The 26,202-nt window shown below is 41.5% G+C and overlaps 1 protein-coding gene across 2 annotated transcripts in view; it reads right to left on the reverse strand.

The window, feature by feature from the left end:
• The window catches only part of Xrcc5 (X-ray repair cross complementing 5), a 96,629-nt gene that overhangs the window by 15,006 nt on the left and 55,421 nt on the right, over window positions 1-26,202 (reverse strand). The window contains exons 17-19 of one of the 2 annotated variants that reach the window (XM_038338727.1): window positions 3,967-4,076; window positions 1,655-1,751; window positions 1,253-1,320 (exon numbers count right to left, since the gene is read on the reverse strand). In XM_038338727.1, the coding sequence (XP_038194655.1) occupies window positions 1,253-1,320; window positions 1,655-1,751; window positions 3,967-4,076 (275 nt within the window). Of the gene's footprint in view, window positions 1-1,252; window positions 1,321-1,654; window positions 1,752-3,966; window positions 4,077-5,761; window positions 5,832-26,202 lie in introns of those variants that run through there. The other variant, XR_005286501.1, reaches the window with a different exon arrangement.

Here is a 26,202-nt window from a genome sequence, read left to right on the forward strand (position 1 = left end):
TGGGAATTCCTCTCCCTCATAATACTCAGATGTCTAGCATCTTTTCTAAGTTGAATTTCATGGCACTTTCCACTCTGCCTGAAGGTAGACAAACAATAACCGTTCCCAGACTTGTTCCTGCCATTCCCTCACCAGCTACTCTGGCCGAGTTCTTCGTTACCACCTGTGGTTATGCCCGGTCTCCGTCACAGCCCTGTGCCCCCAGAACTGACCAGCTGAGCTCCTAGAGGTCAAGGTGCTGTCGCTATCCCAGTCCAGTGACTAGCCAGAGCAGCTGAGTCAGCGGCCAGGTAATGTGCTGGCAGGACTTGGTCAGCCGGGGACTGAAACTGAAGCAGGAAGTTTTAAACTATGTGCTCTGAGCTATTCGATTTAATTTCATAAAAATTTCATTACAACCTTGAGATACAAAGAAGAATTACTGAACTAAATAGCTACATATATTTGACTGACAGCTGAGTCGGATTTAATATTCAATACATCAAACAAGGAGGCCTTAGCCTAACAGACATGCCAGTCAAAAGCTCATGGGTTCTGTATACATGCGGGGGGGGGGGGGTCCTTTCACTGAAAACACCTGGCTATTCCCAGAGCTAGATTAGGAGTGTTTCTCTACCGGCTCGACATTACGTTCACAAAAACAAACTTTAAACCTCAAACAGACACTCCTGAGACCTGTCTCAAACCAGCATATTCTTTGGAGTGGTTCCTATCTTTTTGTCTTTAGTGCTGGGAGACAAACTCAGTACCTCATGCATGTTATTTTAAGCCAATTATTCTACCCCTGAGCTACATCCCCAGCCCTTGCTGCTTAACTAGTACTTTTAAAGAGGGATGGGGAAGGTGCAGCTGGACGGCTCAGCGAGTAGGTGTGCTGCCATCAAGTCTGATAACCCACATGGTGGTAGGAGGGGACTGAGACCTGCAGTTGTCTCTAACATCTGCACGTGCGCCATGTGCCACAGCATGCGTCCCACTCCAACACACACACACACAAATAAATTTAAACAATTCAGGGTGGGGAGAGAGGGCACTTGGCAGGTTTTGTTAGGCTCTAGGCTCTAGGCTCTAAGGACGCACTGGAGTTCAATAGTTCTGCGGCTACTGAAGCTGGACTACGTGTGGACTCTAGAACCATAACCAACGCTGTGGTTGAGGGAGGGGCGTGGCTGATAAGGAACAGGTGAGCTGTGTCAGCGCTTCCTCGTGGTGGAACTCATCTAGAGACAGGGAGGGAATTAGTTCGCCATACCTCTGTGGCCTCCTCAGCTGTGACAGAGCTTCCAGGGCTTTCATCCTTGGTGATCAAAGTAACTCCATCTAAAAAGTAACGTGAAGAACAATCGAAACAATTTTATCATCAACCATGGGCTTCCCCGTGCATGTGCACTTGTGTGTGCATATGTGCATGCATGGACACACACACACACACACACACACACAAGCAACATGTGTCCCATGCATACAAACAAGCAAATGCACATACATGTATACAACACACATGAAAACGAAAAAGTAAAAAGAGAAGTCATATATATACAAACAGACATACATATATATGTGTGTGTATATATATATATTTAAATATATATATATATAATATATATATATATTTAAGTAGCATAAATATTTGAAGAAAACGCCACCACCTTACCCTGAACAACAATTTCCCAGAAATGATTTAATTGTTTAATTTCTACTTTCTCTCGAAGGTCTTTCAGGAAACTGTTGAAGCGCTGCTCTTCTGAAAACTGAGGATGGGCAAGAGAAGAAGAGGCAGTCAGGGCAAACACAAAGCCAAGCACAGCTCCATACCAATGCACTAGACTTGAACCCATCAGAAATAAAGTGCACGTTGGTAACCAGAAACCAGCAACTCAGACTGCTCTCTGGCTTTTGTGAGCTAGAGAGATGGGTATCCTGGGAAGGCACGGAGCTGCTTGAAGCCACATAGATTTTGGCAGCTTAGAACTTTGTTTTCAAACAAAACAACACTTTACTGAATGCTCATGCAGCTCAATACACTGATCATCTGACTTCAAGAATTGTCAATTTATCTAATCTTTGTTTCTTCTTGTGTTTACCAGAGACTGATCACCGAACCTCATGCATGCTGGCCCAGTGCTTTACCGTTGAGCTACATAACTCCAGCAGTGACTCAGCCAATCTTGTTGTTTACACCCCATTTCACACAGCTCTATCAATAATTTTAAAGTAAATTTTAATCATGGTATTTCAATTATAAATATTTATGTATATCATATATATATATATATATATATATATATATATATATATATATATATATAAACATTCATCTTGGCTTGTTGGAATATGCCTATAATCCTAGCACTGGGGAAATGGAAGCAAGGGAATAAGTTCAAGGCCGGGTCAGCTGTACTACTATAAGCTCTAAGCTAGGACAAACTCCTAAGACCATGCCAGTAGTCAGGGAGACTACAAAGAAGTGTGGGAGCGGGGAAGGAAAATACATGCCATTACACATCAGAAAATTGAAGAGGGCCATAAGGAACAAAGAGCCACTTGATATTGTTTCTTTATATGAATTTCGTATTCCTTTTAAAAACTAATTTTACATATCAATCCCAGTAAAATAAGATTGTTTCAAAAATAAAAATAATTTTAAAAAAGAAAGAAAAAAACCCTGATTTTACTACTTAAAGCAGGTCTGTGTTGAGATGGACTAATCCATCTCCAGACTCTTTTGGTCCTCTCCCATCTCGTTCTCATCTTTGTTGTGGTGACGCAGGTAGAACAAGGGGCCATGATCACACTAAGTTACTGAGACAGACAGTCCACCCAAGTCCTAACTGGCCCTGATCCTGCTTAGCTTGCAAGATCGGATATGACTGGGTGCCCTCAAGGTGGTACAGCCAGAGCCCAGCTCTCTCTGATTGCTGACATTCTTCCCCAGCTGTGATGACAAGGTCCATGAAGCCTGGATGGAGATTTTTAAAGCAACACATTTTCCTTCTCCCCATTTAGACAGAAGATTCTCCCTCTGTTTATCTGAGCCATCCTTTGTCTTCCCTTGATTCTACTTTTCCAACATTTTGTGTTTTTTTTTAATCTGAAGGGTATTTGGATAATCTACTGATGACATTTTCTCACTTTCTTGCCATTCTTTGTATGAACCTAAATCATTCAAGGATTAATTTGTTCACTCAGCACCCACACAGAAACACTCTACAACTATGTCTGCTTTAAAAACATACCTTCTACTTCAATCTTGGCTCATTCTTGCTGAGAGGACTAAAGGTCAGAAATTCTCTGCAAGAGGTTTACAAGCATTTCCTTTCTTTTTTTCTTTGAGATAGGGTTTCTCTGTGTAGTCCTGGCTGTCCTGGAACTTACTCTATAGACCAGGCTGGCCTTGAACTCAGAGATCCACCTGCCTCTGCCTTCCAAGTGTTGGGATTAAAGGTGTGCACCACCACCCAGCATAACCATTTTCTAAAAGTTCCTAACAAAACAAAGAAAATCCACTTTAAGCATTGGGAAATTACTGTTTGTAGGGTTGTTTCTTCTAGCATTCATATACCTACTCCTGTCTTTGTAAAATCCTTCTCAACATCACAGTAATATATATTTTCTGTCAATTTTCCTAAAAGAGGCAGCTTATCTTTTATAATGGCAGAGCTACCAGAGGTCACAATGGGACTCTCCTCAGTTCTCTAAATGGGAGCATGATGCCTGGACACTAGTGCCATCAAAAGCTAACTCAGAGAGATGAATCCTTCACCCCACCCATGCCCCAACTGTCCCCATTCCTCCTGAGTGATGATAATGACAGCTGCAATGAATTTAGCCATTTCTACTACTCTTGTATACTGTACTGTTCGCAGTGCGAATGATGCTTCTGAAACCCAGGCTTCTTTGTGGGGGTGCTGATTGCTCTGCCCTTTGACAGCTGTTGGGGCAGAAGCTGGTGAGCGCAGTTAGTACCTGCATGGCCTCCTCCCGGAAAGCTTTGATGCATTCCATACTCTTCAGAAAATACAGGATTTCGTTGGTATCCACAAACTGCTCAATATGACTTATTAGCTGGAGGCTTGCTAGAATATAAGACAATTTATTCTCTTAGATGTGAGGAATGTTTGTGAGAACACAGTACAGTTCTTGGCACATAAACTCTTTTGTTAGAGAGCCTCGGAATCTGGGTGCATATTAGCCAAGTTTCTCTGGGGAAAGATAAGATGCAAAACTTTCACCTCAAAAGTCTACATTTAACAGCCTGGTCTACAAGAGCTAGTTCCAGGACAGGCTCCAAAGCCACAGAGAAACTCTGTCTCGAAAAACCAAAAAAAAAAAAAAAAAAAAAGTCTACATTTAAGAACTTTGGTGCTAGGCATGGTGGTGCACATCTTTAGTCCCAGCATTCAGGAGGCAGAAGCAGAAGGATTTATGGGAGTTTGAGACCAGCCTGGTCTACAAAGCAAATTCCAGGACACACAAGGCTACACAAAGAAACCCTGTGTCAAAAAAACAAAGAAGGTAGGGGGGAGGGAGGTTTGGTAAAGAGCTAGAGAAACAGCTTAGCAGTTAAGAGTCCAAATACTGCTCTTCCAGAGGCCAGGAGTTCTATTCTCAACACCCACAACAGTCTGTAACTCTAGAGCAGGGAAGCTGATGCCCTCTTCTGGCTGTCGTGGGCACTGCATTCACATGCACATACTCAGGCACAGACACATAATTAAAAATAATAAATCTTTTGAAAAAAGAAATTTGCTAATACTTGCTCTTTGTCAAGAAAGAAAATTAAATTTCTAATGGGCTTAGAATTACAGCTAAGTATTCTTTCTGGGGTATCAAACACAAGATTGTAGCAGAATATTTTCTTTTGTGTTTTTGCTTGCTTCATTTTAAATCTTATTCTTGGCTTTTGGGGGTTTTGGTTTTTTTGTTTGTTTTGTTTTGTTTTTTGAGACAGGGTTTCTCTGTGTAACTGCTCTGGCTGTCCTGGAACTCCCTTTTGTAGATCAGGTTGGCCTCAAACTCACAGAGATCCACCTACCTCTGCCTCCCGGATGCTGGAATTATAGCATAAGCCACCACCATCTGGCCTTGTTCTTTTTTTTTTTTTTTTGACAGTTCAAAACTACACTTTCTAATATAGTCACGGGAAATTAATCCTTCAATTCTTCTCTAACTCTGAGACTCAGGGTAACTCAAACGGTACCAGACAATGAAAAGTAACAAGCTGGAAACAACCTACCTTTTAGCAATCCCACATCAACTTAGAAAATAGCAGCCCACATTTGTCATTAGAATGAGCAATCATTACTGTGTCTGTGCCCTTCCTAGACCTGAATATTCCCGTGCTTCTCAGCACTGCACTCGCTCTGAACACTTAATAAGCAATAGCTGTTAGCAGGCAACAAACAAACGCCTCAGAAAGCAGGAGGACATTAATAATATTATCATTTACAAGGCGAGCTGCAACTCATGGTTGCCTCACAAACAAAGAAAAAAGGAATTCTTCAGTATGAAAAATGCAGAAAAAAAAAGAGAAACATGCCCTGACCTAAGCTGAAGAAACCAATGAAAGATGAGTATCATGGCCTAAAGATGCACTGCCCTTCGTCCCTGAAAACTACACACTGCCTGGCTGCTTGACAATGTATGCAGCATGGCCAGCATATTCTAAGACTGCTATTTCCCAAAGCCATGACTTCACTGAAACATCCTGTGAAAATGTATGTGAGAGAGCAGTGTTAAAGCAAACTGCTTTTAAGATCACCTGTGAGGGCTCAAGGCCGCTAGCTCTGTGAATCAGAGACTGGAGCATTGTTCAGGGTCTTACAAAAGACCTGAAAAAAAAAAAGACCTGAAATCAATGCCATCTACTCATTTCCTGAGGACCTTAAAGCATGTGAAAAGGATTTGAAAAAAACATTTCTAATATAGCAATTTCTCTGGAAAAAGTATCCCCAGGACCCATCCCATCTCTCCTACCAACCCAGAGATTATGATCTCCATTACCATAAAGCATTTGACAAATTTGAGGATTAAAGAAACACTTCCTTATGCAATTTGAAAAATCTCCCCCAATGTGTCCTCTGGCAGTAAATTAATATCCACGTACAATGAAGGAGAGACGGCATGTTCCGATGGTCTTTTAAAGGAAAATAATACAACCCTGATTATCGGGCAGGAAAAAGCCATCTATAAGAAGCTCAAAGCAAACAAAAGCGTTTTCTCCTTTCAGCGTGCAAAGGCAAAGTAACCCAATGCCTGGCATTTCTAATAGAGATCACAACAGCTTCCATTTGCAGACGGTTTGATATAAAGTTCACCTAGCATTATAAACCTAGGCACAAACAAAGCTCTTCAGAGGTCATGGACACTAATCCCAAATATCCCAAGTCCCCCATTTTTTTTTTGAAATGAGAATGAAGAATCTTAGGAAGCTATAACATAACTGTTTCTCTTTGCTTCACTTAATAACTTCATCAGCTTGTCTTATTTAATATTTATTGTGTAAATACTGTGTGCAAGTATTTACATGCACATCATCATCATCATCATAATAGGGCATAGACATGAAGAGGACTTTGAATGGTGTGAGATCATATTAACTTATCTAAAATAAAAAAGTGTATGGGGCTGAATTTTTTTAAATTTTTGGTGACTGCACAAGGCAACATCAATGAACATGGCTCCTAACTGAGCAACAAAAAGTAAAAGCTGGCTTTCTTCCAGTGGAGCCCAGGGAGACACCTTAGTAGAGAGAGTACTTACCACACAAGCATAGGGACATGAGTTCAGCTCCCCAAGACCCCTGTAAATAGAGTATCCTCGGGGTGTCTTGGTTGGCTAGTCTAGCCTAATTAAATTGGTGGGTTCCAGGCTCAGTGAGAGACACAATCTCAGAATATAAGGTGAAGAGTGATCAAAGAAGATACCCAAAGTTGACCTCTGGCCTCTACACACATGTATATGTCCACATGCATACACACACGCCCATGTGCATGCACACACATGTTCACATGTACACACATGTCCACATGTATACACATTTCCACATGCACATACAAAAGTATACACTCGTGTCCATATGCATGCACACACGTGTTCACATGTTCACACATATGTCCACACACCCATATATATTCATATGTACACACACATGTCCATGCATACACACACATGTATACAGATGTACCACACACAGGGTGAGGGGAAGAATGGGAGAGAACAAATAGCCCTAAATATGAAGAAAGAGGTGGGAAAGTGCCCAGCTTGAGTGGGCAAGAGTAAGGGGAGAAAAGCAAGTAAGAATTCGAAGAGAAACACTGGAGGGAGGAAGTTTCCAGAGCGTCTGTACAGGTGAGGAAGGTGACGCTTGACTCCAGAGAAAGAGCAGAAAACAAAAGGGCTCAAGGCCAAGCCTTAGGAACGACAGTGTTTAAAGACGGACAGAGGAATGAAAGCTGGAGGAAGCCAAGAAGGAACATAAAAACCAGGATGAATGTTCTCTTATAAACAGATGTGGAGCTCAGTGACAACGCGTGTACTCTAGTCTGGTGGGAATGCTGTACAGCTCTGGCCTGACACACGGGGGCAGGGGGTGTTCTGCTGTATCCTTCACTCAACGAGCACAACCAATACTTGGCGTCACCTCACTGAACGAACAGGGACAGGGCTCTCAGTCTGCAGGAGTTGCAAAAGTCGGAGGGGGGATGAGGCTTCCAAAGATGCTATGAGCCCCTTTCTAAGGTGACTTCAAAGACCCTGAACCTGTGGTCTCCAGAGCTGAGGACCTGGCATTTCTACTCCAAGATATCTCTGCTTCTCTATCTACAATTTTACAAATATATGTGGGTATCAAAACATCAAACAATTCATAAAAGTTAACTTTCAAGATTCTCAAAAAAAAAAATCAGGATGAAGCCTGGTGGTGGTGAAAAAAAAAATCAGGATGAAGCCAGGTGGTGGTGGTGCACAGCTTTAATCCCAGCACTTGGGAGGCAGAGGCACGCGGATCTCCGAGTTTGAGGCCAACCTGGTCTACAGAGCGAGTTCCAGGACAGGCTCCAAAGCTCGACAGAGAAACCCTGTCTCAAAAAACAAAAAAAATAAGAAAAGAAGAAGCAGCTCTGAGGATTTGTGACCCTATGCAGATGCAGTCTTTCCTATGCACCTGTCTGGCTGCCTTGTCCTGTCCCCAGCACGGTTGAGGAGCTCGGACAAACAAGAACAACCACCTTCCAACAACTCCAGTGAACACAATGAGTCGGCTCCCGACTCTGAACTCCGCCCCTTTACCTAGACTGTTTCGTGGCTCGCTGACTACCATTAACACCAGGGCATAACCGTGATTGGTAATGCCTTACATACTGAATATCAGGGAGAGATGTGAACAAAAGACTTCCCTCCACATCTGGGGTATGTCCCATTTCCTTGCCATCTTTTAAAAAAGATGCAAAAAGTGACTGGGGAAAAACAAACTTTCCTTCCTAGTTGGTTTGTGCTTTGGTTCCCCTGCTCTGCTGTATGAAGGAAACAGCTGATCACCGGGTGCTTTTCTCTGCTTCTACAGCAGTTACCGGGCTAAGAGACAGTCGGTCTTCATACTCAGTAAGTCACAGACTCAACTGTAACACGCCAATATGTTCAGAATTAGACAAAGATTCGGTAATACTTATTATTAGCAGCTAATATAAAAAATGGCCATTGGAAGGACCATCCATTTTAGGATACTACAGCAGGCAAAGGGCCTTCATTATCTTAGGGAGGCTTCAAGAGATCTGTTCTATATTCAGGTTGTATAGGGGCTTAATAGAGTATCATAGTTAGGGTTTGAGAGCTGCAAAGAAACACCACGACCAAAAAGCAAATTGGAGAGCAAAGGGCTGTTCATCACTGAAGGTAGTCAGGGAAGGAACTCAAACAGGACAGCACCCTGGAGGCAGGAGCTGATGCAGAGGCCAAGGACGAGATTGCTTCCCATGGTTTGCTCAACCTACCTTCTTGTAGAACCCAGAACCTCCAGCCTGGGGATGGCACCACCCACTAAATGAGAAAATGCCTTACAGCTGGATCTTATAGAGGCATTTCCTCAACTGAACCTCCTGCTGATGACTCTAGCTTCTGTCAGATTGACACACAAAACCAGCCAGGACATAGAGTTACACAAAATCTTGTTCATATGTGAAATGAGCCCCAATATTATCATGCATTCATGTCACATTCAAAGGAGACCCAGACTCAGAGATGTTCATTCCATCAGAGGAAAATGGCAGACTTTCCATGTTTTATCTGAAATACATGCCCTCCATCTACAGAAAACATTTGACATCACCCCAAGTACCACAAGACAGACTACGTTCCTTCCCAGTGCATGGTAACCAGGACCAAGACACCTGGGGCCATAACCTAGCCTGCCCTTCCATGAACTCGCTACCTGTGACCTATGAAGATGTGTTCACTCAAATGGAAGAAGGTAACTATGGGTTTCCTCTTACCTAACAGAGAAAAAGAAGCAACAGACTCTCTCACCTATCACACATCACATGTAATAAATGCTGAAGGATACTGAATGATTTCATTGAACCCAAATATCATTCAAGATGTCTCCCAATGGAATTCTCCTCACTGCTTCAATGCCTCATGGGAAGTTTACTTATTGCTCATTTTGCGGGTATCAGTAGTTAAGTAATTTTTAAATGGTAAGAACAGATTTATATTCCTAATGACAATTGTATCTTAATTTTTAAAACTTTTATAAGGCAACAATAAAAATTTAAGTGTTTAAATCATAATGTTAGGCCACCCATTTTTAACAGAATAAAAACGAGTAATGTTCATTGGCAGATAAATCTCTAGGCAAGGAGTCTGTCACCAGTTAAACCTACATGTAAATTCCAACCCTGTTTAAGGCAGAAAGTTGGATGGGATATGTGCTTGATAATAAAAGGGAGTCTGTGGTGTCAGCTTAAAAGCAGGCAGCTAAAATGAATCGGTTCACAAAACAGCTTCCCTCTTGTGTCTCTTTACGGTAGGAATCGGCTGCTGTGGGTAAAGCCTGTGAGTTCATCAGTGGGGGATGGGGGAAAGAGGCACTCAAAGCTTTTCACATAGGAAATGTAGCATGAGCAGTCGTTTATCTCATGCTGAGGAGCTATGAGGCCACCTGACCACGTTTTGTAAGGAGGCATGCAGCAACAGCAAGAAACCTTCAGCACCTTGCGCCATGCGACAAAAAGATGAGAGACTATGAGGTAACCAGAGCCTGGGGACCTGTCCTATAGGAGGCAAAGCCATGAATGTCCAGGCAGATGGCAGGGCCACATCAGTCTCTTGTCCCTTGTCAATCCAGTGCACATAGGGCTAAAGTGATTAAGGCCACCTGCTGTGTGCCTTATCATGAATTTACAAAAAAAACAACTCATTTAACTGGATATTTCCAGGAGAACTGGATATTAACAAGACATTATTTAATATAAATAATAAAGGAAGACAGCATTTGCAGTATTTTCTCTTTCCTTCCCAGAGGTGGGAACAACAAAACCCAATTAAGGGACTGAAAAGGCTGGCCAGCAGAGCTGAAGCTATCCCTAGGCATTTGACTTTCTTTCTTTTTTTTTTTTTTTAAGTTTTACTCTACAAAAAACAGAGCCACGTAAAAACCGTTCCTTTTACTAATTGTAACACTTTTAGCGAATGCCATACATTTCCTTTTTCTTCAGGTTTAGCGCGGGGAAACACAGCGGCAGTTACCCACCACACCACCACATGGTTGTGGAAACAGACATAAGATTCTGGAGCAGCTGACTAACTTCCCACTGGACCCAGATAAAGTACAAAAGACAGGCTGATTTGTTTCTTAATATAAGATTCCAAGAAGTTTTCCTTGGATGTCTGTGCGCTTGGCTCTAATATTCCTGTTTGAGTCTGTATAATCTCTAGCGAATATTCTTACTGGAGAGAAAAAAAATCAAAAGACACAGAACTACAAAAAACAAAAACTTTACGAGACTGAAAATGGCCTTTCAAATCGCCTGTTCAAGCATCCGTAAGCAGACAGAGCTAGCCCTTTGCCTCTTTTGTCCTGTGCCCCTGAGAAACCGTTCTGCTGGACTCTGCCTAATAATCCTTCAGTTAGCACAAGGGCTGTGGCCTCCTTGTAGAAAGAGAGCAAAGGCCAACAGGTACACAAGAATCTCCACCGCCATCACATTATATATGCTGGGTAGCAGGGGAAGCTGAACTAAGAACACAAAATGCTGACGACCTCAAGAGAAGAGGTGCAGCCCTGGATTATTTTATTATTATCGTCATTGTCGTCATCACCATCATTTCTTTCCAATAAGTAAAAAAGCACAATTAAAATCTCGCCATTTAAGCTCCACAAGTTCCATCACAGCCCATTTTCTCATGCTTAATGATTTTCTCATTAAATGCAGTAATTTCTTACAAATTGCACTAATAAAAGCAAGTCCTGCTGGGTGTTTCCTCCCTTTTTAAATGCTGTCTTTTCATTGATGTGTTAAATTAAAACCCCAGGCACAAGGAGCAGAATAAATGCAAAGTCTTCATGGACAGGGTCTATTCCTAAGGACCATGCGATGTCTCTTGTTTTATTTTTGTTTTTATTTGTGTTAACTGTGAGTCCTACTTCTGTAGCTACAAAAAAGGAGGCTACTGAAGGCCTTGTAACCTTAGCTTACTGTAGAATAAAAATGGTAGTGTGAGCTAAGGAAAGACTAGAAGAATGACACCCGGTTGGGTCACTGGCTGCAAACTCACCACATGTGAAAAGTCATAACAACATATCATTTTAAAATCTGGATGGCAAAGATCATCTTAAACAGTTTGGTTGTAAGATCAGATCTCTTACCAGGGTGGGTGGTAAATTTTAAATTTCATGGCCAATGGATGAACTCCACAGCATTTTATGATCTTGCAATTTTTTCATTAAAAACATACATTAAACATTAAAAGCTCATTAACATTTCCCACAAAGCCTACAGGTCATCAGTTAATACAAGAAATATAGCAGTGAGATACAGAACAAAGAACATCCTCTCTCTAAAATGATTTATTTTCTCTAGTTCCAGAAAAAAAATGAAGGAATGTATTTGAAGCAAAAAAGTCACGCCATGCTAACATAAGAAAGAAACCAAAGGAAAACTTTCTCATTAAATAAGCAAGAGATTCCTTTGGCTCGTTTATGTAAAGTATACACCATATGTTTATGTATTGTATATGCCATATTCCTGAAAGGATGTACTGAGTTTGGGGTGAGAGGCAGGAAGGGAAGAGAAATTTGGGGTCCACAAGTTCCCAAGGTTCTAGAACTCTAGCAGTTGGAAAAAATTTGCTAAAATAAGAGATATGGAAGAATAAGAGCCTTACCATCTTGATCGGATCCTATTCCAGATGAGCAATAGGAAGAAAGAGGATGCAGGACGGCAGTGTTTTGCAGTAACTAGCTTCATACCTGAGTAGATACTGATGCTACCACCTACTGCAAGTATTAAGTAGAAGGAACCCAGTAGCCATAGTAACAGTAGCCAAGAGGAAACAGTCTGGAACAAGAGCCCAATCTGGCAATGGTATCCAATTAAAACTTGGTAATTGAATGATTTGAAATTCCTGTATCAGTTGAGGATACACAGTGAGTGATGAGTCAGACTGCACACAGGCAGGCAGCAGCTGAGGATGCTTCTGTGCATACCAGAGGCAGATGCAGCATCCTACTTACACGATGCATCAAGAATTTGAGTCATTCTTGAATATCAGTACTGGATATTTTAGAATAACATATTCTCCATAAGTCCTCTACAACTCCATATTACCATCCTTTGTTAATGTAGCACCTTCTCTTAAGAATCCTCAGATCTCCTTTTCCCCCCATTTATATTTTTCCTCTTTTGGTTAATGAAGAAAGTTTAATATTTAGAGTTCAGAATATAGAAATGCTGTATTTCCCTATGTGGTGGCTAATCTTTGCTAACTCTACTAGACTTGGTTACCAGGAGACATATATCTGGGTGTATGGTTAAGTGAGTTTCCAGAGTTTCACTGAGGAAGGGAGACCCACTTTCAGTGTGGGTAGTTGTGCTGGTTTGAATATGAATGGCCCCCATCGGCTCATATATGTGAATGCTTGGTCACCAGGGAGTGGCACTATTAGGCGTGGCTTTGTTGGAGGAAATGTGTTATTGGGGGTGGGCTTTGATGTTTTCAATGTTCAAGACAGGCCCGATGTCACTCTCTCTTCCTGCTGATCAGGATGGAGAACTCTCAGCTCCATCTCCAGCACCATGTCTTCCTGCACACTGCCTTGCTTCCCACCATTATGACAACAGACTAAAGCTCTGAACCTGTAAGCCAGTCCCAACTAAATGTTTTCCTTTATAAAAGTTGCTATGGCCATGGCAACTCTCACAGAACACTGACTAAGACAGAAGCACCGTCTCAGGAACTGGACTCTAGCCTGAACGTAAGGGAACAAGCAGAGCACCAGCACCAGCACCCATCTCACCCTGAGCCCTGGCTGTGGGTGCAGTGTGACCTCACATCCTGCCACATGGTTTCCCTGCCACCACGGACACTCTCCCTATAAACCGTGAGCCAAAAGAAAGATTACCGTCCGTAAGATGCTGCTTCAGTATTGTGTTATAGCCATGAGAAAAGTAACTAATATATTCTATTTCTTATTTCATAGGTCTTAGATTTGGGAATTGATTAAAAGAATCAAAGAAAAAATTCTGGTTTAACTCAAAGATTCAAATTTCTGTTACTTCCAAGCTCTGGTCTATTAAAGTTAACAACAGAAACAAAGTGATTCAGTACGAGCTGGCAATATGCAGAGAGCATAAGAAAATATGGAAGTCACCTTGCCTCGCTGATGGCGGACTAACTATATTACCATGAAAATGAATTATACGACAAAAAAAATGTTAGAAAGCACAGGCATTTTCAGAGTAGGTCTGGGAAGAGAAAAGACAGGACACTTTTTTGGCTAGAAGAGCATGCACAAACATAGAGAGGGAAGAAAGCTCACGCCAGGAAGGGATCCCCAGGTTTACTGTTTGGTTTGAGTACAGGGTTCACAGAAGAGACCACAAGAATGATGGGCTGGGAGCAGCACCATGGGTTCAGACTGCAGCAAGTCTTAGATGATGGATTCATTTAAAAGAAATGAGGCATGATTAAAAAGGGCTGACCCACATACTATAAGCTAAATCTGCCCAAACATGTGGGCTAGACTGAAAATAAGAACTTTATGAGTAATTAACACAGGCTGCTGGAACTGCCCAGTGGTGACACAGTGACAGCTTGGGAAAAACATAATGGTGGACAGGATGGAAAGAGAGCCGCGAGGGGCAGGTTCAGAAATGAAGTCACTGAAAATGACTACAGAGTGATCTGAAATAGTCATCGGCAGTAAAGGGACAGAAATAACAGAATAACAGAAACAGCAAAAGACGCTTGGGGGAAGTGCTGCAAACAGCAGGAACACTGGAGCGGCCATCACTTAGGCTGCAGTGTTACTTGGGGACTTTCTGCCCTCTCAACTTCCTTTTATGACCTACTCCTTGAATTCTTTCTCAAACTGTCATTCACCTGCACCTGGACCCATACAGTCCATCTTCCCTCCTACTACCTAACAGCTTGCCTGCACTCCGCCCCTGTTGGAGGATCCCATCCAGGCTCAGGCCTTTATAGAAGAGCATTTCTGTGTGACTTTCCCCAAAAGAACCTAAGTCCAGATCTGGGTAACCAACTTAATATGCTGCTCCTTTCTCATCAGTAGCAATTTCTTCCGGATGCTCAAACCAAAAATCTTGGGAGTCCCTTTTGATCTCTTTCCTTCTCCCAAACCTGATCAGCTGAAGTGTCCACTGTACTTCCAGATCATACCAAGGATCTGCCTACTATCGTGGTGCCTTGCCCCCCTCCCAGCTGCCTGTCATGTCTACCTTTCTCACAGAGGCATAAGCCAAATCAAATCGCCTTCTATCATGGCCTTCTGGTGGTTTCCTGCTCCACAGAGAGTACGAGATCTGAAGATCCAGTATTCTGTGATGCACGCCCAACCACTGCTCTGATCTCTCCTCCTACTCCTGTCCTCCAGGAACCATACTGGCCTCCCTGAAGGGGAGCCACGCACATACTGCTTCAAAGCAGCATGTTCATCCTGCCTGCAAGTCGCATCACAGATACTTACCAGACTCTTTCTTCTCCAACAGTGAGGCCTTCTCTGATCATTCAGATAAAAGCACATCTCTTACCCTAGAATAACCAGGCCTATGACTCTGCTTAATTTTCCTTTATAGTACTGTGTAGCAGGAGGTTACTTATTTGTTTCCCAGCCACCCAGACCTGAAATAACCACAAACAAACTATATTAATTACGATATTGCTTGGCCTATTAGCTTAGGCTTCTTATTAACTAAATCTTACATCTTAAATTAACTCATTTCTATTATTCTGTATTTTACCATGAGACTCGTGGTTTAGGTAAGATTCCTAGGCATCTCTATCCTTTGGCAGCTACATGGTGTCTTTCTGACTCCACCTTCTTTTCTCCTCTATCTGTGCTTGGAATTCCCACCTTACTCTATTTTGCCCTGTCATAGGTCAAAGTAGCTTCATTCATTATCCAATAAAAGCAACACATATACAGAAGGACTTCCCACACCAACACTATAATAAATTCTCCCAAAATTCATGCCTATACAATGTGACTTACTTGGAAATAAGACCCTTACAGATATAATTAATATGAGGACACTAGAGTGGGTTTGAATCTAATATGACTGGCCTCCTTAAAAAGCAAAAGCAAATTTAGACACTAATGCATGTGGAGAATTCCATATTAGGAGGGAGTGACTGCAATAATACATCGTAAGTCAAAATACCAAGGATTGCCAGATGTCACCAAAAGCTACACAAGAGTCACTAAACACATTCTCCCTCGAAAGAAACCAAATCTGCCAAACCTTGACTTTAGGCTCCCAGACTTCAGAATGATTAGATCTTGTAGCTTTAAAAAATTTTTTTCATCAGTACAATATTTATAACACTTGAGTATCCAAGAAAACATCTACAATACAACTCCTGTACCTGAGGCTCAGAGACCACTCCTGAAGAAGGGTCAAAAACACTGTAAGAGCAAGGAACAGGAAGTTTGCTGTGAGATGTATCTCCTAAACATGTCAGAGAAACTTACAAGGAGAAACAGTCTTCCCCAGTGAAAAGCACACAATTCATTATCCAGTACCAAGTGATCAGCCCTAAAAACACCCTCGAGCAACAGTATACAGGTTGAGAAGGCTGTATTATATATACATATGAATGTACAACAGCAATTAAAGAAAAAGAGGCCATGAATTTGAAGCAAACTTCTGCTGCTTTAAGCCACTCAGTTGGTCCTACTCTGTAGCCCTAGGAAACTAATAGGTATTTATCACTACTGGGCATGCATAGCACTTTATTTGCTATCTGTACATGTATGTCTTGCTATCATAACTGGCTCACAGAAGACATTCAACAAGTCTTTGCTAAATCCATGAACAAATAATACAAGTCTCATTTGATCCTCTAAAACCACATGAAAGGAAGATGCCTTCTTGGAGCTCCGTGGACAATCGAGAACTCTCTTTTACCTCTTCTTTAATTTTACAGAAATGGAAACAGTTTCAATGAAGTTTTAATGGAACAGGAAAATCCACAAAGAAAAATAAGCTACATAAGAGAGTACATGGAAATACAGGATGATGACACATGACTAATAAGATCACAATTATTTGTGCACACACTGTATTTATTTTCCTGTTGCTGTGAGAATTACCTTGGCAAAAGCAACTTGAGGGGAAAAGGGTTTATTTTGCTCACAATTCACATTACAATCCTTCACTGTATGGAAGTCAAGGTTATAAGAACTTGAAGCAGTAAGACATTACATCCACACTCAAGAGCAGAAAGCAATAAATTAATGCACACATATTTGTCTTTACTCAGCTTTACACTCTTTACACTCTTTACACAGTCCAGAATTCTCAGTCTAGGGAATGGCGCCACCCACAGTGGGCAAGCCTTCCCACCTCGACAACATAATCAAGATAACCCCCCACAGACACACCAACAGACCAACCTGAGCTAGACAAGATAACCCCCCACAGACACACCAACAGACCAACCTGAGCTAGACAAGATAACCCCCCACAGACACTCCAACAGACCAACCTGAGCTAAATAGTCTCTTATTGAGGCTCCTTTCACAACTAACTCCAAACTGTCTCACAACTAACTCCAGACTGTCTCACAACTATCTATAGCTCCAAACAGGGAATCCAATACCCTCTTCTGACTTCCACAGGTATCAGGCACACTTGTGGTAATACAGCCTAGATTATTCCATATATATTTTCTCACATACATGCAGGGAAAATACTTACATAATTAAAATTTTTAAATATTTTAAAATTTTAGCATATATTATCTCATTAATATGTTTTATTTTTATTTTATATGCCAGTTCAAAAAAATCACTTTTAATTTTATTTAATTTTGGTTGTCCTTTCTTTTCTGCTGGCTTTGTTTTTTTTCATTTTTGCTTCCATGTATGTATGTGCACCTTATGCCTGCCTGATGCCCATGAAGGTCAGAAGACGGCACAGAACTTGGGAGAATGAATGTGAGTTCAAGGCCAGACTAGTGCTCTTTTCTGATATCTGCAGGTGTCTACTTTTACATACATGGCATTCACACAGAGACAGATACATATAAGTAAAAAAAAGTTCAATAAATTTTTAAAAATAAATTATAAAGAAGAGAAATGGAACAAATTATGGGATAATACAGCCAAGATTATTCTTTAAATATATTCTTTTCAGTGCATAAGACAAATAATTGAACAAAATAAACATGATCTTAATAAGAATGGCACAAAAGAAAAAACAAATGAGAGGAATAACAAACCTATTCATTTTGGCTATCTATAAACATTGGCTAAGACCTGACACACTAAAGCATCTACCATCACTACATCTTGTCCATTTCCTACCTTTATGTGCTGATAGAGTCTGATATCTCTGTGATATCTGCTGTCCTAAGTGACATCATCCCTTAACCATATGAATGAATTCTCATGAAATAGAGTTCTAAAAACAAGAATAACCTTGTAACACCTGTTTATTTTTCTAAAAACCTGTGTTACCTGAGCTGACCATGTTTTCTTTTTGGTACCGTGTACCACGGTCTCACTAGCTCAGAATCTCTCAAGGTGCAACACTTTCAATACGCGACACATCACAGGAAATCCACAAAGACATGCATTGGAGCAGACGTCCTGCCAAAAGGCCACGTCTGAAACCCTTCAGCTAGCAGCAGAATGTACAGTCCTTGTAGGCCAAAGGGAACGTGTTAGAGCAGGCTACACGATAGGCCATAAAGCATCTCCACAAAAGGCCTAGCACCATTCTAAACTTAATCACGACAAAAGCTGGGAAGTTCTCAGCATCTCAAAGTTTCTCCTCTTTGGCATAGTGGCACATGTCTGTAATCCCAGAACCTGGAAGGATGAAGGTGAGTTCAAGGCCAGACTAGCACATAGTATGTAGTAGGTTTGAGGTCAGCCTGAACCACATAAAATGACCCTGATTTAAAAACCAACCAAATAAATAAGACATACAGTTTTAAATAACCCAAGGGTCAAAAGAAGATCATGAAAGATACTAGAAAATGTCTGAATTGAATAAAAGTAAGTACATGACACATGACAATCTGGAATATCCAGCTAAAGAACTACTTAGACTGGATGTATAGTGTAAATGCCTATAGTAGATAAGAGGTTTTAGAGGCTACGCAAATCTCTTAAAAGATGATGAAGTGCTTGTTGTGCAGGCATGCATGTGAGTCCCAGAATCCATAGGAAAAGGCCAGGAAGGATGGCATGTCACGCTCTCATAATCCCTGCTCAGGGAAGGCAGACTGGCGGGTTGCTGGGGCTTGCTGACCAGCCAGCCCAGGTCACTTAGTGAGCTCCAAACCAGTGAGAGGCCCAATCTTCAAAACGAAGATGGATACTGCCAGGGCCCTAGGTTGCTTCCCAGAGGTTAAAAGTGCATCCCTATTGTTGAAGACACAGGACCAGAGATCTGAGATGGATCTGACCCGAAAGCCTACACCCTGAGTTCAGTCACACCAGGTGGCTCACATCTTCCTATAACTCCAGTTCTAGGGGATCCAAAGCCATCTTCTGGCCTCTGTGGGCACCCACACATATGACACCTACACACATATACATAATTAAAAATAAAATCAACTTTTTAAAAAGACAAGCCATAGACAACATATTTGCAAATCATATTTGATAAAGAACTGGACCAGAACATACACATCCCTCATCTCAGTAAGACAAACCAGTCAAAAGTCATCAAAAAACTGGAATGCAAATACCCCAAAAAAGATATACAAGTAGTTTACAAACTACACATTAAAATCATAAAAAAATACCATAAGAAAAACCTTGTGTTTTGCAGGTGGGGATGGTATGATAGACCTCTTTTCGGGAGTTTGGCTGCTTCTAAAAAGTTAAAACGTGGGTCAGTAAGATGGCTCATTAGGAAGTATTGCCTGAGAGCTTGGCTTCAGTCCCTGGAGCCCACTATAGAGGAAAAGGAATAGCCTCCTCTAACCTCCATACATGGCATGTGGCAAGTTTGCATGTGTGCATGTGCACACACATACATGCACAAATGATAATAATAATACATTTTAATTTTTTCCAAAAAAAAACCAAAAATATGTGCAAACCACACTTGCATACAAATATCAGAGCAGCACCATCTGAAACAACCCCGACTGGAAACAATCCAAGTGTCTATCACCTGGCGAATGGATAAGTGAAAAGTGACATTCCTGAACAGGTAAGCAGACAAAAGGCAAGGTTCTGTACTCATTGTTTACCCAGAAATAAGCAGTCTGCTGAAATCAGGAACCACTCGCGCCATATATTCCAATGTGGACAACCTTGAAAACAGGATCAGTGAGAAGCTGAATGCAAACAACTGTACTGAATGGCTCCATTTAGATTGTTCTAGAAACAGCAAATCTGCAGTGACAAAAACTTGCTGCTTGCAGTGGGATGACATGGGGCAAGAAAACTTTCCTTCGCCGGGCGGTAATGGCACACGCCTTTAATCCCAGCACTTGAGAGGCAGAGGCAGGCCAGTCTCTGAGTTTGAGGCCAGCGTGGTCTACAAAGCAAGTCCCAGGACAGCCAGGGCTACACAGAGAAACCCTGTCTTGGGGAAACAAAAAAAAAAAAAAAAAAAAAAAAAAAAAAAAAAAAAAAAGAAGGAAGGAAGACCTGTTTCCTGTTTCACTGGATTTCAGGGTGACAACACTTCTCTATGAAATGCAAAAGCTCCCCAAAACATGCTTACAGCAGGAACACTTACTTCAGTAGAGCTGTTGAGAGCCAGCATCAACAGTGAGTAAGCACGACCTGTGTGGATCTAGAGTTCTACCGCTGTGGGGAAACACTCCACGTTTCTACTACGAACCAGCTACTGAAGCTCAGATGGAAAAATTAGCCCCGATGTACACAACATACTACAAGAAATGACAGAACACAGATCTCCAGGAAGAATGACTTGTTCAATATAAGTCCATTTTCCTGCTGTTTTGATATCTCTGCAGAAAACATTCCTAATCCCTGCTGGAACTCTTCTGGATATGAATCAAAACCCTTTACTTCTGGCCAAAGAAGCGAGTGTGCCATTTTTAGTTCAAGGACCTAAGGGGACTAACTGCACCAATTACACTTGCCAGCTCTTCCTGCATCAGCATATTTTTGGCCTTGGGCTTGCAATTCGAAAGGAGAGGACCACACACTTTTATTACATCTAAGTGAGCCTCCAAGCTGTTTCTTGGCTCCTTGCAACACATCTCAGCCGATTAGTGCCTATTTCAACAAAAGTCTAACATCCTTTCCTAAACATCTTAATTGGTTAAGAGCTTCTGTCGTTTGCCACTAGCAGTCACTTTAAGTCATTGATTAAAGCAGCTTGCACGTCAACACAATCTGAAATCCATTTCTTTTTCAAACAGCTGGGCTTGAGAAGCCACCTCTAAGACAGCCCAATTCAAGCACAAACGCAGTGCTCTGCATGACAACAATCCATCACACAAGGAAGAGTCAGAATCTATAGACGGTGGAAGGGGCAAACCAAATTGCCATGAGTAAGTACTTTGCTGCTTTCTGTCTTATAAACAGTATCATGTGCATTTGCTGGAAGTGGGAACTCCAGCAGCAAGCTGGCTGACAGACCTTGCCTCCTAAGTGCCTACAAATTCTGCATTTCCACAGAAGCCACCTGTGAGCATGGTGCCCTGTCTCATTGATGGCAGAAGTTACCTGTGTAAACTGGTGGTTCAATATGTAAAAGGAATGTCTGAATGGACTCTGGCTTCTTTTAGTTATCTGATGCAGGGAAGCCAAGAATAAGATCTACATTTTGAGAATTGGAGAGATGGCTCAGCTGTTAAGAGCACTATTATTCTTCTAAAGGACCTAGGTTCGATTCCCAGCACCCATGTGGCAGCTAACCACTGCCAGTTCCAGGGGATCTAATGTCCTCACCTTATCTTCACAGGCACTTCACACAAGGCGTACAGACACACCTGCACACAAAATATGCAAATACATAAAAAACCTCAAAAAAATTTAAGTTTCATTTTCAGCCAGAGAAAATTGTACCTTTCCCACATCCAACACATAAAATGGACACAACAAGAACAAACCTATTCAGCAAGTTTTAGGCGAACCACTTTACTACACTACATGAGGAAACAAACTGTCAAAGACAAGATTGCTGTGGTATGTTACATACAAACTTCCTGTAATGTTCTCAAGAGAAAGCTATGTGCTCACTTTGAATACAGGCATCGCAGTACGTGTTCATTTGTATGCTACAGACATTTCTTTCTTAGGGACAGGCAGGCCACGTTCTCTAAGAGCCATATTCTATACTTAGACATTTTCTCATCCACAGAGTAGCAGGAAAACTTGAAAATTTTAGAAGATTACATGAGTAAGATCAAGTCAGTTCGTGTTTCCGTGTGGATGGAGGAGGTTCCTGAGGCCCTGCCCTTCCCAGTGAACTTCTGACTGTTGCTGGCTGCTGAGAAAGTGAGAGAGAGGGGGGCGGGGTTGGGCATTTTCTTTTGAAGGTGTAGCCACTGGAAGGTTGCTCATGTAGATGGCCCCAAAGAAGGAAAAAAGCAGCGGCAGCAAGGCAGCAATAGCAGAACAAAAACAAATGAGGAGGAGGAGAAGGAAGAGCAAAAGACGAAAAAAAAAAAAAAAACAACTAGAAGAACAAGAAGACAATGACCTGAACGTGGGAGACAATGTGTTAGAAGGCCCAGGCAGAGTGGTGTAACAGGCCCCTAGAACTGAGTAGGCCACCAAACCTTAGCACAACTGATGCCGAGGTGCATTTAAGCCATGAAACCCAGCACGTAGAAGGTACCACCAGTTAAAATGAGAACAAAGGCCTAATCCATCAAAGTCCGTAGTGCTAGGAAAGTCCCTAAATATACCAACCTTGCTTTTGGCCTCTGTAGTTTTATTTCTGGCTAATTGTTCTTGCTAACTGAGGTGCGTTCCATGATGTGGTTTTGTGTTTAAAAGCTTACCCTAAGAAAGACTCAGGTCAGCATAGAGTACCTGGCTCTGGCGCCCAGGGTAGTTGCCAGAAAGCTAATAAAGACATTCTATTGACAAAAAAAAAAAAAAAAAGAAAAGAAAATTTTAGAAGATTAAGAATGGGCGGAAGCCTTTTAAGAGAGCTGTTGAAATACGAAAATGCATTCAGACACACACATACATGTATATATGGGAAATGTGTGTATATGTACATGTTCATGGGTAGAAGTGTAGGCACATATGTGTGTTGTATGTGTGTGTATATGTGTGTGCACTAATGTAGAGGCCAGAGGACAACATTAGCATCTTCTTCATTCACTCTCTACCTTATTTTTAATGTTAGTATTAATGTGTGTGTGTGTGTGTGTATGCGTGCGCGCATATGTGTATGCATGTGTTTGTGTGAGATGCATGCATATAGAGGTTTGAGGACAACTTCGTGGGGTTCTCTCCTTCCACCTTCATGTGGGTTTCAGAGATCAAACTTAGGCCATGAGGTTTGCACATAGGTACATTTACCTACTGAACCATTTTGCCAAGCCTCCTCTCATAGAACCTGGAGTGCAACAATTTGGCTAGGCTGGCTGGCCAATGAACTCTAAGCATAACTTGTCAATACTCCCCAAGGGAAGCTGGAAAGATGGCTCAGAGGTTAAGGGCACTGGCTGCTCTTTCAGAGGTCCTGAGTTCAATTCCCAGCAACCACATAGTGACTCACAACCACCAATGATGAGATCTGTTGCCCTCTTCTGGTGTGCAGTCAAGCATGCAGACAGAACACTGAATACTAGATAGATAGATAGATAGATAGATAGATAGATAGATAGATAGATAGATAGATAGATAGATCTTGAAGAAAATACTCCTGGGGTGGGTGTTACAAGCATCCTCCACCATGCCTGGCTGGCTTTCCACCTGAGTGCTAGGAATCAGATTGGTTCCAATGTTCACACAGCAGGTCCTTTACCAACTAAGCCACAGTTCTAGCCCCTGAAAATACTCTAATGATAGTTAGTTACATGTGAATGATGGTCTTTAGCTTCCATATAATGTCATTTCTAATTTATCTTTTCATGTTTTTCACATTTCAATTATCTGGCTGATGAGCTTTACTGAACTAAATTGTACATTCAGGGTAGACATGTGTGCCAGAAGCTACAGAAGACATGAACTGACTTTCTGGAACTGGACACAGCATCTTTTACCCATTTGCAGCAATCTGTAGAAAGTCATCCTAACTATTCTGGGCCTCAATCCACGCACGTGGAAGATGACTCCAAGGGCCACTGATGTGTAATTTTTATTGCGTCAAATCATAACACATGTCTTCTGCAGGTCCTTCAGGATTCCAAATGGCCTTCGAGTATGATACATGTCCTGATGAATGATGTATGAAATAAGCCTGATACTCGAATTCTGACTTAACAATTTAAATCAAGTCAAAAAAGAAGCAAGTGAAAATATTTAATAAAAAATATAAATTATAGTCTAAACCCCGAGTCAGCAATTGTGTGTTCCCTCCCTCATGACTACATGCTATTCTGGGAAAGGAATAAGAAAGTATGTCAAACTGTTTTCAAAATTTTTTGTGGATCTGAAGATGTTTACAAGTTAATCACTGTATTTGGTTTCTTTTTAAAAATATGCTCAAGATATTTAGCAAAACTTATTTTTCTTAAGTTGACAAGTTCTGTGTAGATAAAGGTCACTTTTTTTGTTTGTTATTTGCTTATTTGTTTTGTTTTGTTTTTCAAGACAGGGTTTCTCTGTGTAGCAGTCCTGGCTGTCCTGGAACTCAGAGAGATCTGCCTGCCTCTGCCTCCCCAGAACTGGCATTAAAGGAGTGTGCCATCACTGCCCAGCATCCACATTTTAATCTAGTCTTTATCTGGACAAAGCTCTGACAGATTATCTAATTCATTCTCTAAACTATATACATCAGGACAACCTACAAAAAGGAAACATACACACACACACACATACGGGGGGGGTGGGGGTGTGGAGAACTGACTCTTCTAGATCACAAGGCTCAAAAATCCACAGTTCAGAATTGACTTGTGACAGAAAAATCACATATTTATGTAAATAAGTTTCTGTGAAAATGGGACAGAACTATATCACATGAAAACAGAATGGAAAAAACACGTATTGCACTCTGATGAATAATATAATTTCATTACCATTTAATGTTTTACCTAGTGCTAGAAAAACTTGGAAAATAAATTTTAGAAAATATTTCTTAATATTAAAAGAATGTTTTTGAAGAAAAATTAATAAAAAACATGGTGGGGTCCACAAAATCACAGAGACTTGGGAATAAGATCTGATCTAAATAAACTAAAGGAAAGAGAGGGGGAGGGATTAAAGCCTCTGGACCCACAGAACACACTGAGCATCCTCTATCAAACGGACATGGGATATTGCCAGTGTCAACAAACAATGGAGGATGAGTCTGCACCACTTCTACCTGGGATGTCCTGACACTCTCTGGTGGGCTGGAGTTCCAGTTCCCTGTCACTATGCAGACGTCTAATATAAAACAGACCCTATAATCTGCATGGCAAAAAAGGACCCATTAATGAGGAAGTCATCTCATTATAAAATAAGTTATGTTCCATCCTACTAGCTGCTTCCACGTGTCCATCTTTTCTAGCAGGATCTTTTACCTAATGTCCCATGTGCAGGTAGAATTTATCAGTTCAGACATACCTCAGTCACACAGGCATGGGGAATGACTAAAGTGTGGCTAGTCTTTGTCCTCTGTCTTGCTGTCTGCCGTTAGACCACGTTAGCGTTCTTAAGTAAAGCAGGGAAAGTGTTAGAAATCTGTGGCATTCTACTAATGGTTGGGTAGGGAAAGACATTCAAACTAGTGAACAGATTTGATCTGAGGAACCTTGGAGAAGTCTGTGAAACCACAATTATAGGTAATAAACCATAGATGCTGACAACAATTCTTTCATGAACAGCATGAATGAACAGGAAAATGAGCCGACTTTCACAACAGAAGGATGTTATTATGCATGTAGTCATGGTCAAGACCATCTACATTGTAAAACTGTGGTAACAGAATGGCAGGGCAAACAGTGAAGAAGGGACTTAATAGAAAGATACAACAGCTCCCAGAAGGCCCAGCAGCCAGGAGTGTTTCTATCTCTTATCTGTCAATATGATTAGAAAAAGAGTAATCATCCTCCCACCCCACACTGAACGCCAGAAGACAAGGAAGTGTATAGCTGCATACAGTAGACTGATGATCTTAGGAGACGGTAATATTAATAAGGACTCAGTGGACCCATGCTGCAAGCAGGCAGGACAGAAAGTAAGTACTCCCATGTTTTATTTAATACCAGTGGGTGATAGGTCATTTCTACCTAAGCGATAGTATCAACAATCTACTGTTAGTCAGTCTCTGTCAATCAATCAAAAAAACAGACAAGAAAAAGAGGACTTCCTCCTCCCTTCCCTTAACAGAGGTCTCTTGGAGGGATAAAGCAGATCACGACCTG

This window comes from Arvicola amphibius, chromosome 8 (assembly GCF_903992535.2).
Source record: "Arvicola amphibius chromosome 8, mArvAmp1.2, whole genome shotgun sequence".
NCBI lineage: Eukaryota > Metazoa > Chordata > Mammalia > Rodentia > Cricetidae > Arvicola > Arvicola amphibius.